Here is a 14223-nt window from a genome sequence, read left to right on the forward strand (position 1 = left end):
TTCCGACCCCAGCCGTTCCATGATTCCGTGTTTCTATGATGTAAGCACCGGCCCCAGCAGCCCTGGTGCAGCGCATCAGGAGAGGGGCGGGGAGCCTCCACCCGAGGTTCCACCCGGCTTCACGGGGCCGTGAGGTCACAATGCGCAGAGCTGTGATGTCACAAGGCCCAGCTGTGATGCTGTCCCATGACACAGGCATAGCTCCGTGCCTGCCCCACCTGCATCACTTGCTGTGGCTGCAGCGGTGGTGGTGGCAGCATGGCACGAGTGTGGGGGGCCACGGCCCCTGCCCGCCTTGTCGTGCTCCTCCTACTGATGGCCCTGCGTTCCTGCGAGGTTTGTGCTGCTCCGCTTCGAGCACAGGCAGCAGGTGAGTGGGCAGAGACGGGGCCAAAACTGAAGTTGGGCCGTCGCCATGGCCCTACACCACCCCTCCCTGTGGCTACCTTCCATGGTGGACGTTACGCAAAGGGTGACGGGCAGCACTGCAGGAGCCAAGCAAGAGCCCGTGGCAGCGCTGTTCCCCAGGGCTGGCTCCAGCCGTGCCGGGCCACGGCTCTGCCGCTTGCTGGCTGGAGCACAGCCTTCATCCTGGGTGATGTCCTGGGGGAGGGCTCTGAAGATGTGTGCTGGGAAAAGCCTGAGCATTTCTGCTCCAGCCTCGTGGTGCTCCCCATAGACGAATCCCAGTTCCCAACACAGAGCCCCGAGCCACAGCCCAGAGGAAGACACAGGTGTGTTTTCCTCCGGTGCTTCGGCGTGACCTTCCTTTGTGTACACCAGAGGCATCCCAGTAAGCAAGTCCCGAGGGGCTGCTGCTTCTTCCATGCGGTCCGTAAGGGTTGTTGCACGTGGCATGGAGAGCGCATTAGGCAAGCTGCCAGGTGGCAGCCAAGAGGTCCTCCCGGCCGCTCTGCAACCGTGAAATCGTGACCTGAGTCTTTCTCCCGCCCCACTACCTGACCCAGCTCCAGTTTCTAAGGGAGAAGAAGACCACAACATCCCCAGCAATGGGAACTTCTCTAATCACTTCTTCTTGATTCTAGATGCTGACATTGGTGGTGAATCGACCAATTCTGCTGGTGGCCTGAATCCAGGTTTTGTGCCTTGGGATCAACCCAGAGGTAGGTTCTGAGTGCCTGTTTTCGTGAAGGCAGAAAAATCTGTGCCCCACTAGCATACAATTTTATTTCAGGTCCTCTCAAGGTCTTCCTAACCTGCTTGTAGCTTGGAGGTCTTGCACAGATCAGTCATGAGTATTTTCTTACTGGGAGAGCTGCCACATTTCAGTGGGAAGGTTACCCCTGCCTCTCTTCAGCTGAGAGAAGCCAGACCTTCTTATCTGGGCCATGTCGTTCCCTGACCCGCCACCCCACCCTGCAGCTCACTGAGGAAAAAGAAGGGCCCGACATGCAGAGGAAGCTCTGCTCTGCTCACTTGTGTCTGATCTCACTTGTCCCTGCAGGCCCTCAAGGTCAACTGGCAGAGTGGAATCTGCTCCCTGAGCCTGGGGTGGAGTCCAGAGGTAAGTCCCCTGTCTTCATTTCCTTGATATTTGTTCATACTTGGTGGAGATAGCTCAGCAAGCTTTCAGCTCTTCACTGGCCAGCGTGAAAATGCTGGTTGAAATGCATGGTGTCCACTGATTCTTGGGTGCTGCGTGCTCCCGGTGCTGCCTTTGTCTCTCTGACTCAGAGGTCTCCCCGTAAGAAAGCCTCAAGGGGGGCTGAATATTGTTCCGTGAGGCCTCTGAGGGCTCTTGCCCATGGCCTGGAGAAAGCATTTTGAAAGCTGCTGAATGCCAGCCAGCAGGTCACCTGGCCCCTCTGCAACCTGGGACCTTTTGTCCTGCATCTGGCTCGCGTGTCACTACCTTGTAGTGCCCCTTGTAGTCACTGTAGGTTACTAAGGAAGAGAGAGGTGGCCACGTGCAATGGGAACGTTTCTCATCTGCCCTTGATGACAGCTGTGTCCGTAGGCAGTGGCTTGTCGAAGCCTCGGCTCAAGCTGTTCGAAGAGACTCAGGGCAATCCCACAGTTCAGTCACTGGAAGGAAATAGGTCTTCCCCTTCCCATCCCCATTCCCTTTCCCTGGGCAGTTCCACACATGGTTATGTTTTAATAGCACGGCGCCACTGCAGGCACCCAGCAATTGTTTTCAAGGTGCTCCTGCCTTGAAGAGAGAGAAGAGGGTTGTAAAGTAGTCCCCTGTCACTCCCATCTGAAGAAGTATGTGGACAGGTTTGACAACAACTGCTGTGTCCTGTGTGTCTTTACAGATGTGAACGGTGGAGAATGGGATCCAGCTTCCCAGCTGGGTTCCAGGGCAGACGGTCTGGCGGATCGCATGGGTATGTCATGGCTTTTTACTTCCTTTGAGAGCTGCCAGCTCAAAGCTCTAATGTCAGCCAGGCACGTCTGAAGGCATGAGAATCCAGACGTGCCTTTGCGTGCCCTGCCATTGCGTGATTCCCCGATACCACCTGCCCCTCAGTGATGCCGTTATGCAGTTGTAATATGTAGATTGCAGTGTATGATGGAAAGTTCTTGTGGTTCTTTGGTTGCAGACGTGCCTCCACAGAGGGCACTGCCAGATCCTCGACTGGCGTCCCGCTGGCATCCCAGAGGTGGGTAGTCTGCCTTCATTGACTTCACCAGAAAGAGCACTCACATCAGAAATCGGTTTGCCTGAAATTTATCTTGAAACTTTCCGTGAAGGTCCTGAGAGATGGAATGAGGAACTGAAGACAGGAAAATATTCCCCTGTCCTGAAGGAAATGAAGGAGGATTTGGAGAAGGCAGTCCCTGGTGCGTATATTTCCATCTGTTCACCAAAAGACTTGGGAAGCTGAGGTTCTATGTATATTCGTGGGCAAACTGTAGCATGCACAGCAGGAAGGGATGGATCAGAGCCTTGCTGTGGTGCTGCTCCTGCGTCTGAACCGGCTGCAGTTTTTTCCCATTCCCTCTGAAAGAAGGCATTTAGCATCATCTTGCAGCTTGTCAAAAGCGCACAGCGTGCACTGTGAACAACAAACTCACCTGCAACGTGCCAGTCTCCCAGCAGGCCAGGTTTTGCTGTCCATGCAACAGAACTGGAAAGCGTGTAGCATTTTTTTTTTTTTTTCAATGAATGACACTTTCAGACTGGTGACGAGGCGCACCGCAAAAAGCCCAGACTTTGTTTCAAAATTTTCTTGCTGTATCTTCAGAAGTAGTGCCTCCTGAAGATACCATCTTCCTGATGAGGAGCAGTTACTTACAATGCCATGCTCCTGCCTTCTTTCGAAAGAGGCAGATGGAGAGCCTGTGCAGATGAGGAAGGCAGCAGTCTCGCGCTGCCCATCTCTCGGAAAGAAACAGAGAACACGCAAGCAACTGGTCACGCAGTTAAAGGTCACTCACAGAGCTCTGTGGCTGTGGCTGCATGTTGTACAACTCCCACTGCACCCAGTTCCCAGGGACTTGTCCCATGAGGCACAAGGCATAACAGAAGCCTAGAGTGGGATCCCTCCTGTGAACCGAGGCCCGGGGGGATTCACTGGCCCACACAGATGGGGCACTGGCATTGAGGGATCCTTCTGTTCCTTCTCATGGATAGGTCGCCGAAAGGGAGGAGCATTCTGGTTTTAGTTTTCTTTCCAAATGAATTGTGACTTCATAGCGGCTTTGCAGAAGGGAAGGGAGGTTGTGGGTCAGGCTGAGTGATGTACGTGAAGTGCCGTGCCTTGCAAAGCTGTCTTTGCCGGCCACTTCAGCCCTCAGCTGCTCCCAGTGCCTTCTGCAGAGCTGGCAGCCATGGTGCAGTTGAGTTTAGAGCTGGCCTGAGCTCCAGGGGGACCCAGTTCCTCTGGGTAGCTCCACACAGTGTTAGATTTGTACAATTGTGGTTCCCCACGTGGGCACCCAGGATCTGTTTCCAGGCTGCTCCTGTGTGGAAGGGAGAGAACAGCGTCATGAAGGCATCTCCTGTTTTAGCTGCATGCTCTGTCATTCTGATGGGCAGAACGTCTAAGTAGAGTCGCTCTGTCCTGTGCTTGCTTGCAGGTGTGACTGGAAGTGAAGGTCATCCAGCTTCCCCTCTGAGTCCCAGGACCGAAACTCTGGCAGATCACACGGGTATGCCATGGCTTTTTAGTTCCTTTGAGAGCTGCCAGCCCACAGGCCAAATGTCGGCCAGGTCTCTCGGCAGGTGTGAGAGCGGAGTCCTGCGCGTGTCTGCCCTTCCCTTGCACCATCCCCTGGTATGCTGCACTGTGCTCCACAGTGATGCCGTTGCGTAGGGAAACTTTTCATGGGTCCTGGGCTGCAGAAGTGCCCCCAGGGAGGGCCTTGCCGTGTCCTCGGCACAGGAGATGTAACTTCATGCGTTCTGTTCAGGTCCAAAAAGAGGAAAGGATACATCTAGAAGAGGGCATTACACCTGGTGGTCATCCCCTGTCCTAAGGAAACCCGTGATGAAAATAGGGAAGGCTGAGCGTGGCGGGACTAAAGCGACTGACCAGGAGACTGTGCAGAAGGAGCCGCTGCAGAAGGGCAGCAGTGACACACAGCCAGTCTCTGACCAAAAACCTCAGGCAGAAGAAGCAGCTGGTTTGCCAGGTAATTTCAGTCCCATGGTCATCCGGTGTCACCAACCAGAATCACTGTGTACCACCAGGCTCTTCCTGCCTGCCCTTGCACACCAGGCCAGCAGCCAAACCTGAGCGTGTTACTGCAGAGCACATGCTACAAAGGAGCCCGAGGGCGATGAGCCCTGCGTGGAAGGAGCCTGCAGGAGTGTTTCTCCACTGGGCTGGCTCCAGCTGTGCCTTGTGCTGGCTGGAGGCCGACCTTCGGCCTGGGGGATGTCCTGGGGGAGAGCTCAGGACATGCGTGCTGGGGAAAGTGTGAGGGTTTCTGCTCTGCAGCGCTCCCCACGGACAAAGCCCAGCCCCCAGGGCAGAGCCCCGGCCCTCAGCCCAGAGGAATGGATGGGCAGTGCCGGTGCAGCCTCTCCCTACCCAACGGGAAGTGGAAGCAACCCTTCTTGTCCTCTGGTGCTTATACACCAGAGATGGAGGTACCCGCTGATGAAAAAGGAAATCTCTCGGTTCCATGGAGCGCACTGGGAGATCATCTGCATTGCAGATGACAGTAACCTGCGGCACTGTCTGGGTTCTTCCAGGGGTGGATGCTGGGAAAATCACGAAGGCTGCCGTTGGCAAAGAGCTAAAAAAGCGCCACATGCTAGTGATTGCTGTGGTCCCAGCCGTGCTGCTGTCCGTGCTGACGCTGGCCTGTATTCCTATGCTATGGATGCTATGGAAAAAATATCGGTGAGTTGACTTTTCCCCAAGGCACTGTATCGCTGCATTTGGCTACAAAGTGTTTGTGGTGACAGGATCCTGATGGCCAAATCAGCTGCTGGCAGTACACTGCCAGGATTTATGTTGCAAGGCCTTTCAAGCATCCCCTCGCTTCCTATCAGTGAGCAGTGCTTTCTGAAACTCATTCCCACAGGGCACGCAAGAGAGAACGGGCAGCTGCAGGACAAGCTCATCCTGACAGCGACTGGGAGAGCGATCGGAATGGAGGCAAAGGCGGAGCGGAGCTGGGGGAGGCTGGAAAGGAGGATGCACTCGACCAAGGAAACAACTCCTCCACCCCATTCTCCTGGGCCTTTGAAGAAGAATTTGCCCAGCTGTGCAGCAGAATCAGCACGGACCCCTCCCTTCAGCCCACATGTCCCAGCAGCTCTCCCACGGACAACATCTCAGAATTCCGTTGATACCAACAGCCCTTAGGATTCTCCTGAGCCATCCAGTGCCCCTGTTACCGGTGCTGAGGGCTCAGGTTCATTGAAAATTCCATCTTTGACACCAATAAAAACATCCTATTCCAAAGCTGCTGCTGTGACCATTGCCATTGGGTTCTAGCATAGGGCTGGGGCCAGCACTTGGTGCAAGGGAAGCAGTCGGAGAGCCGCACGCCAGGGACCCAAGCTTGGGCCCAGCCTCAGCTTGCTTGTCTAACTGGACGGTCACCCAAGCTCCCAGCAGAGCAGGGAATGCTGGGGAGGCTTGGTACGTGAAGAGGCGTCCTTGAGCTCCTCTTCAGAGCTATGCCCTGAATGAGGGCACACAGGGAGGCAGGGAAGGAGGCCTCCAGCACTTGCAAGGAAGGGCCTTCCAGCACTGAGCACATCCAGGAGAACCAACATGGCAGCAGAGGCTGGCGGTACAATGAAGCTGTACCGTGAGGCTGCAGCAAATGCAACTGTACAGAGAAACTGCACAGGGTAATTGTTGATGCCTTCCGGAGAGCAGGCAACAGCAGTGCTGTCCAGCTGGACAGTGAGGGCAGTGAGTGCAGCTGGAGTGCTGAGAGAATGCCTGAGAGAGCGCACTTTGGGGTCGGCTCCCCACAGCTGAGCAGACGCAGGGTTGCGGCCTGCGGCACCTGCAGCAGCCGCCTCCTGTGCCTTCCCCGTGCTCACAGGAAGGCCGGAGCCGGGAAGGATTCTGCAGCTGGGGCAGGACAACGCCGGCTATATGTACGGACTGGGGGAAGAGGGGCTGCGGAAGAGCTCTGTGGAAAGGGACCTGGGGCTTCTGGTTGGTGACAGGTTGAACGTGGGTCAACTGCACGCCCTGGTCAAGCAGGCGGTAATACAGGCCGACTGCATCCTGTTGGGCAAAAGGCACGGCACTGCTGGCTGATCAAGAGAAGAAATTATCTTGCTCTGCCCTGTGCTGGGCGGCCTCAGCTCAACTCCCGTGTGCAGTTTTGGGTGCCACAATATAGCAAAGACTGAAAAGTTGGGGGAGGGAGTGCCCAGAGGAGGGCATCAAAGATGGTGGAAGTCTAGAGGGCAATACGTGTGAGGTCACTTGGTTTGTTCTGCTTAGAGAACAGGATATCTGCAGAGAAGGACCTGGGGGTTCTGGTGGACAGCAGGCTGGCCCTGAGCCAGCAGCGTGCCCTTGGGCCAAGAAGGCCAATGGTATCCTGGGGCACATCAAAAAGAGCGTGACCAGCAGGCCAAGGGAGGTGATCCGCTCCCTCTGCTCTGCTCTGCTCTGCTCTGCTCAGCTGAGGCCACATCTAGAATACCGTGTCCAGTTCTGGGCTCCCCAGATCAAAAAAGGCAGGGATCTCCTAGAAGGAGTCTGGCAGAGGGCCACAAAGATGATGAAGGACCTGGAGCACATCCCTGATGAGGAAAGGCTGACCAAGCTGGGTCTGTTCAGCCTGGGCAAAAGAAGACTGGGGAGGGGACGTCTGATTCATGTTGATTAATACCTAAAGGGAGCTGGGAGGCAAGTGGATGAGGCCAGGCTCTTCTCGGTGGTGTGTCGCAGTAGGACGAGGAGCGGAGGCCCAAAACTTGAACATAGGAAGTTCCATACAAGCGTGTGGAAGAACTTTTTACGGTAAGGGTGACGGAGAACTGGAACAGGTTGCCCAGACAGGTTCTGGAGTCTCCTTCTATGGAGATATCCAAGATGTGCCTGGATGCCTACCTGTGCGACCTACTGTAGGGAACCTGCTTTAGCAGGGGGGTTGGACTCAATGATCTCTTGAGGTCCCTTCCAAGCCCTGCAATTCTGTGATTCTGTGATATCAAGAGCTAATCTCAGGGTGGTCTACAGCTTCCTCACAAAGGGAAATAGGGAAGAAGACACTGACCGCTTCTCTCTGGTGACCAGCGATGGGACCTGAGGGAACTGCATGAAGCATCAATGGGGGAAATTCAGAATGGATATTAGGAAAAGGTTCTTCACTGAGAGAGAGGGTGGTCACTCTTCTGGGAGCTGGCATGAGCTGTCAGCTCCGGGATTTTCCTTCAGGAGATCACACATTGTCAGGGCTTCCCTCAGGCTGCCGGGAACAGCACGTGCAGCAGCAACGGTCACAACCTGCGTGGCTCACGCAGCCCCAAGAGTAGAGGCCTTGCACAGAGATCTGGTCAAACTAGAGGGCAATCACCAAACATAGGAAATTTAACAAGAGGAACTGTGGGAATACAAGAAAAACTGCTCAGAGCAGAAGCTGTGGAGCAAGATAAACAGCAAGCAACCACGGGATTCTGCACCTGGGACAGGGCAATCCTGCGCAGATACTGAAGGAAGAGATGTAGCACTACTGACTAAAGTAAATGAGGCATTAGGCTGTGCAGAAATGTAGCTTTCCCCTCATTGCTAGATGCCGCCCAAGAAGCACCGCCTAGAACTGGATGAATGGATGAACGAAGGAGGGAGAGAAGCCGGGCCCAGAAAATTAGATTGGTCAGAAAGGACAATTAGAGTTGGAAATGTGTGCGGACGGGGTCATGGCAACACGTAAAAACTACGGGATTGAAAGTAACGAGGTTCCTCCGAGGAGACGCTCAGCTTGAGCTGTAAATCTCAAGACCTGCAAATAAATGAGGATGAAGGACAGTCAATCTGATCTGTGGAAAGCAGAAGTCGGGGCTTGAACCAGACTATGTTGGAGGTGGCAGCAGCGTGATTCCTCCAACGCAAGGTGGCAGGAGGGCAGCTGCTGCCGCAGTTTCCAGAGACCCAGGTGGGACCCCGTATGTGATGGCCGTCAGACCCTCTCGCCACCAGACGTCCGGCTGCCAGCAGTGGGTGAGCTCACTGGGACTTTGCGGACGGGAGGTGCAAACCGGCGAGTCTTACATTGCCACTACTAAGTTCAGGTATGGAAGCACACTAACAATGGGAAAAACGCCTGGTGTAGGCAAGGGGATGTCCTTAGGCAAGGTACTGGAAAACTGAAAGAAAATAGGTGAAACTGCAGATCTGTTGATAAAAATGGAAGCACATGACACTAGACTTGGCAGGTTTGTGAGAGGGTCTACCTCTCTGTGTTTGTATTTCAGCATTCATCCTTTGTACTAGAGAGGCTTTATCCGCATGGCTTGCTGAACTGCAGCACGTTTCACATGCGTGGGTAACCTGTGCAATAGCGTCCTGGATCCAGACCACGTTTCAATATCACATCTCGTCCTCGGTGGCCCGAGGTGTCATGGGCACTCCGAGCTGGAAAGCATTCCCTCTCGGGGTTGTCGAGGCACTATAAAAGTTTGCCAAGCAAAGTTGTGGGTGCCCTGTCCCTGGACGCGTTCAAGGCCAGGCTAGAGGGAGCTCTGGGCAGGCTGACTCAGCGGGTGGTATCCCTGCCCACGGCAGCGGGGTTGGAGGTAAAAGCTCTTTGACGTCCCTTCCTACCCCAGCCGTTCCATGATTCCGTGTTTCTATGATGTAAGCACCGGCCCCAGCAGCCCTGGTGCAGCGTATCAGGAGAGGGGTGGGGAGCCTCCACCCGAGGTTCCACCCGGCTTCACGGGGCCGTGAGGTCACAATGCGCAGAGCTGTGATGTCACAAGGCCCAGCTGTGATGCTGTCCCATGACACAGGCATAGCTCCGTGCCTGCCCCACCTGCATCACTTGCTGTGGCTGCAGCGGTGGTGGTGGCAGCATGGCACGAGTGTGGGGGGCCACGGCCCCTGCCCGCCTTGTCGTGCTCCTCCTACTGATGGCCCTGCGTTCCTGCGAGGTTTGTGCTGCTCCGCTTCGAGCACAGGCAGCAGGTGAGTGGGCAGAGACGGGGCCAAAACTGAAGTTGGGCCGTCGCCACGGCCCTACACCACCCCTCCCTGGGGCTACCTTCCATGGTGGACGTTAGGCAAAGGGTGACGGGCAGCACTGCAGGAGCCAAGCAAGAGCCCGTGGCAGTGCTGTTCCCCAGGGCTGGCTCCAGCCGTGCCGGGCCACGGCTCTGCCGCTTGCTGGCTGGAGCACAGCCTTCATCCTGGGTGATGTCCTGGGGGAGGGCTCTGAAGATGTGTGCTGGGAAAAGCCTGAGCATTTCTGCTCCAGCCTCGTGGTGCTCCCCATAGACGAATCCCAGTTCCCAACACAGAGCCCCGAGCCACAGCCCAGAGGAAGACACAGGTGTGTTTTCCTCCGGTGCTTCGGCGTGACCTTCCTTTGTGTACACCAGAGGCATCCCAGTAAGCAAGTCCCGAGGGGCTGCTGCTTCTTCCATGCGGTCCGTAAGGGTTGTTGCACGTGGCATGGAGAGCGCATTAGGCAAGCTGCCAGGTGGCAGCCAAGAGGTCCTCCCGGCCGCTCTGCAACCGTGAAATCGTGACCTGAGTCTTTCTCCCGCCCCACTACCTGACCCAGCTCCAGTTTCTAAGGGAGAAGAAGACCACAACATCCCCAGCAATGGGAACTTCTCTAATCACTTCTTCTTGATTCTAGATGCTGAGATTGGTGGTGAATCGACCAATTCTGCTGGTGGCCTGAATCCAGGTTTTGTGCCTTGGGATCAACCCAGAGGTAGGTTCTGAGTGCCTGTTTTCGTGAAGGCAGAAAAATCTGTGCCCCACTAGCATACAATTTTATTTCAGGTCCTCTCAAGGTCTTCCTAACCTGCTTGTAGCTTGGAGGTCTTGCACAGATCAGTCATGAATATTTTCTTACTGGGAGAGCTGCCACATTTCAGTGGGAAGGTTACCCCTGCCTCTCTTCAGCTGAGAGAAGCCAGACCTTCTTATCTGGGCCATGTCGTTCCCTGCCCCGCCACCCCACCCTGCAGCTCACTGAGGAAAAAGAAGGGCCCGACATGCAGAGGAAGCTCTGCTCTGCTCACTTGTGTCTGATCTCACTTGTCCCTGCAGGCCCTCAAGGTCAACTGGCAGAGTGGAATCTGCTCCCTGAGCCTGGGGTGGAGTCCAGAGGTAAGTCCCCTGTCTTCATTTCCTTGATATTTGTTCATACTTGGTGGAGATAGCTCAGCAAGCTTTCAGCTCTTCACTGGCCAGCGTGAAAATGCTGGTTGAAATGCATGGTGTCCACTGATTCTTGGGTGCTGCGTGCTCCCGGTGCTGCCTTTGTCTCTCTGACTCAGAGGTCTCCCCGTAAGAAAGCCTCAAGGGGGGCTGAATATTGTTCCGTGAGGCCTCTGAGGGCTCTTGCCCATGGCCTGGAGAAAGCATTTTGAAAGCTGCTGAATGCCAGCCAGCAGGTCACCTGGCCCCTCTGCAACTTGGGACCTTTTGTCCTGCATCTGGCTCGCGTGTCACTACCTTGTAGTGCCCCTTGTAGTCACTGTAGGTTACTAAGGAAGAGAGAGGTGGCCACGTGCAATGGGAACGTTTCTCATCTGCCCTTGATGACAGCTGTGTCCGTAGGCAGTGGCTTGTCGAAGCCTCGGCTCAAGCTGTTCGAAGAGACTCAGGGCAATCCCACAGTTCAGTCACTGGAAGGAAATAGGTCTTCCCCTTCCCATCCCCATTCCCTTTCCCTGGGCAGTTCCACACATGGTTATGTTTTAATAGCACGGCGCCACTGCAGGCACCCAGCAATTGTTTTCAAGGTGCTCCTGCCTTGAAGAGAGAGAAGAGGGTTGTAAAGTAGTCCCCTGTCACTCCCATCTGAAGAAGTATGTGGACAGGTTTGACAACAACTGCTGTGTCCTGTGTGTCTTTACAGATGTGAACGGTGGAGAATGGGATCCAGCTTCCCAGCTGGGTTCCAGGGCAGACGGTCTGGCGGATCGCATGGGTATGTCATGGCTTTTTACTTCCTTTGAGAGCTGCCAGCTCAAAGCTCTAATGTCAGCCAGGCACGTCTGAAGGCATGAGAATCCAGACGTGCCTTTGCGTGCCCTGCCATTGCGTGATTCCCCGATACCACCTGCCCCTCAGTGATGCCGTTATGCAGTTGTAATATGTAGATTGCAGTGTATGATGGAAAGTTCTTGTGGTTCTTTGGTTGCAGACGTGCCTCCACAGAGGGCACTGCCAGATCCTCGACTGGCGTCCCGCTGGCATCCCAGAGGTGGGTAGTCTGCCTTCATTGACTTCACCAGAAAGAGCACTCACATCAGAAATCGGTTTGCCTGAAATTTATCTTGAAACTTTCCGTGAAGGTCCTGAGAGATGGAATGAGGAACTGAAGACAGGAAAATATTCCCCTGTCCTGAAGGAAATGAAGGAGGATTTGGAGAAGGCAGTCCCTGGTGCGTATATTTCCATCTGTTCACCAAAAGACTTGGGAAGCTGAGGTTCTATGTATATTCGTGGGCAAACTGTAGCATGCACAGCAGGAAGGGATGGATCAGAGCCTTGCTGTGGTGCTGCTCCTGCGTCTGAACCGGCTGCAGTTTTTTCCCATTCCCTCTGAAAGAAGGCATTTAGCATCATCTTGCAGCTTGTCAAAAGCGCACAGCGTGCACTGTGAACAACAAACTCACCTGCAACGTGCCAGTCTCCCAGCAGGCCAGGTTTTGCTGTCCATGCAACAGAACTGGAAAGCGTGTAGCATTTTTTTTTTTTTTTCAATGAATGACACTTTCAGACTGGTGACGAGGCGCACCGCAAAAAGCCCAGACTTTGTTTCAAAATTTTCTTGCTGTATCTTCAGAAGTAGTGCCTCCTGAAGATACCATCTTCCTGATGAGGAGCAGTTACTTACAATGCCATGCTCCTGCCTTCTTTCGAAAGAGGCAGATGGAGAGCCTGTGCAGATGAGGAAGGCAGCAGTCTCGCGCTGCCCATCTCTCGGAAAGAAACAGAGAACACGCAAGCAACTGGTCACGCAGTTAAAGGTCACTCACAGAGCTCTGTGGCTGTGGCTGCATGTTGTACAACTCCCACTGCACCCAGTTCCCAGGGACTTGTCCCATGAGGCACAAGGCATAACAGAAGCCTAGAGTGGGATCCCTCCTGTGAACCGAGGCCCGGGGGGATTCACTGGCCCACACAGATGGGGCACTGGCATTGAGGGATCCTTCTGTTCCTTCTCATGGATAGGTCGCCGAAAGGGAGGAGCATTCTGGTTTTAGTTTTCTTTCCAAATGAATTGTGACTTCATAGCGGCTTTGCAGAAGGGAAGGGAGGTTGTGGGTCAGGCTGAGTGATGTACGTGAAGTGCCGTGCCTTGCAAAGCTGTCTTTGCCGGCCACTTCAGCCCTCAGCTGCTCCCAGTGCCTTCTGCAGAGCTGGCAGCCATGGTGCAGTTGAGTTTAGAGCTGGCCTGAGCTCCAGGGGGACCCAGTTCCTCTGGGTAGCTCCACACAGTGTTAGATTTGTACAATTGTGGTTCCCCACGTGGGCACCCAGGATCTGTTTCCAGGCTGCTCCTGTGTGGAAGGGAGAGAACAGCGTCATGAAGGCATCTCCTGTTTTAGCTGCATGCTCTGTCATTCTGATGGGCAGAACGTCTAAGTAGAGTCGCTCTGTCCTGTGCTTGCTTGCAGGTGTGACTGGAAGTGAAGGTCATCCAGCTTCCCCTCTGAGTCCCAGGACCGAAACTCTGGCAGATCACACGGGTATGCCATGGCTTTTTAGTTCCTTTGAGAGCTGCCAGCCCACAGGCCAAATGTCGGCCAGGTCTCTCGGCAGGTGTGAGAGCGGAGTCCTGCGCGTGTCTGCCCTTCCCTTGCACCATCCCCTGGTATGCTGCACTGTGCTCCACAGTGATGCCGTTGCGTAGGGAAACTTTTCATGGGTCCTGGGCTGCAGAAGTGCCCCCAGGGAGGGCCTTGCCGTGTCCTCGGCACAGGAGATGTAACTTCATGCGTTCTGTTCAGGTCCAAAAAGAGGAAAGGATACATCTAGAAGAGGGCATTACACCTGGTGGTCATCCCCTGTCCTAAGGAAACCCGTGATGAAAATAGGGAAGGCTGAGCGTGGCGGGACTAAAGCGACTGACCAGGAGACTGTGCAGAAGGAGCCGCTGCAGAAGGGCAGCAGTGACACACAGCCAGTCTCTGACCAAAAACCTCAGGCAGAAGAAGCAGCTGGTTTGCCAGGTAATTTCAGTCCCATGGTCATCCGGTGTCACCAACCAGAATCACTGTGTACCACCAGGCTCTTCCTGCCTGCCCTTGCACACCAGGCCAGCAGCCAAACCTGAGCGTGTTACTGCAGAGCACATGCTACAAAGGAGCCCGAGGGCGATGAGCCCTGCGTGGAAGGAGCCTGCAGGAGTGTTTCTCCACTGGGCTGGCTCCAGCTGTGCCTTGTGCTGGCTGGAGGCCGACCTTCGGCCTGGGGGATGTCCTGGGGGAGAGCTCAGGACATGCGTGCTGGGGAAAGTGTGAGGGTTTCTGCTCTGCAGCGCTCCCCACGGACAAAGCCCAGCCCCCAGGGCAGAGCCCCGGCCCTCAGCCCAGAGGAATGGATGGGCAGTGCCGGTGCAGCCTCTCCCTACCCAACGGGA

The 14223-nt window shown here is 55.0% G+C and overlaps 2 protein-coding genes across 2 annotated transcripts; both read left to right on the forward strand.

Annotated features, from left to right (window-relative positions):
* Window positions 1-4283, forward strand: LOC149915716 (uncharacterized). The gene is made up of 7 exons (XM_090151783.1): window positions 1-370; window positions 1047-1124; window positions 1466-1525; window positions 2280-2351; window positions 2568-2627; window positions 2719-2808; window positions 4048-4283. Exons 1-7 carry the CDS (start codon window positions 259-261, stop codon window positions 4281-4283), a joined length of 708 nt encoding a protein of 235 aa, XP_090007909.1. The 5' UTR covers window positions 1-258.
* Window positions 4284-9388: 5105 nt separating this feature from the next.
* On the forward strand, window positions 9389-13494 carry LOC149915717 (uncharacterized). The gene is made up of 7 exons (XM_090151784.1): window positions 9389-9581; window positions 10258-10335; window positions 10677-10736; window positions 11491-11562; window positions 11779-11838; window positions 11930-12019; window positions 13259-13494. Exons 1-7 carry the CDS (start codon window positions 9470-9472, stop codon window positions 13492-13494), a joined length of 708 nt encoding a protein of 235 aa, XP_090007910.1. The 5' UTR covers window positions 9389-9469.
* The last annotated feature ends 729 nt before the right edge of the window (window positions 13495-14223 follow it).

The sequence above is a fragment of the Phasianus colchicus genome, chromosome 16, assembly GCF_987193195.1.
Source record: "Phasianus colchicus chromosome 16, bPhaCol1.hap1.1, whole genome shotgun sequence".
Taxonomy (NCBI): domain Eukaryota; kingdom Metazoa; phylum Chordata; class Aves; order Galliformes; family Phasianidae; genus Phasianus; species Phasianus colchicus.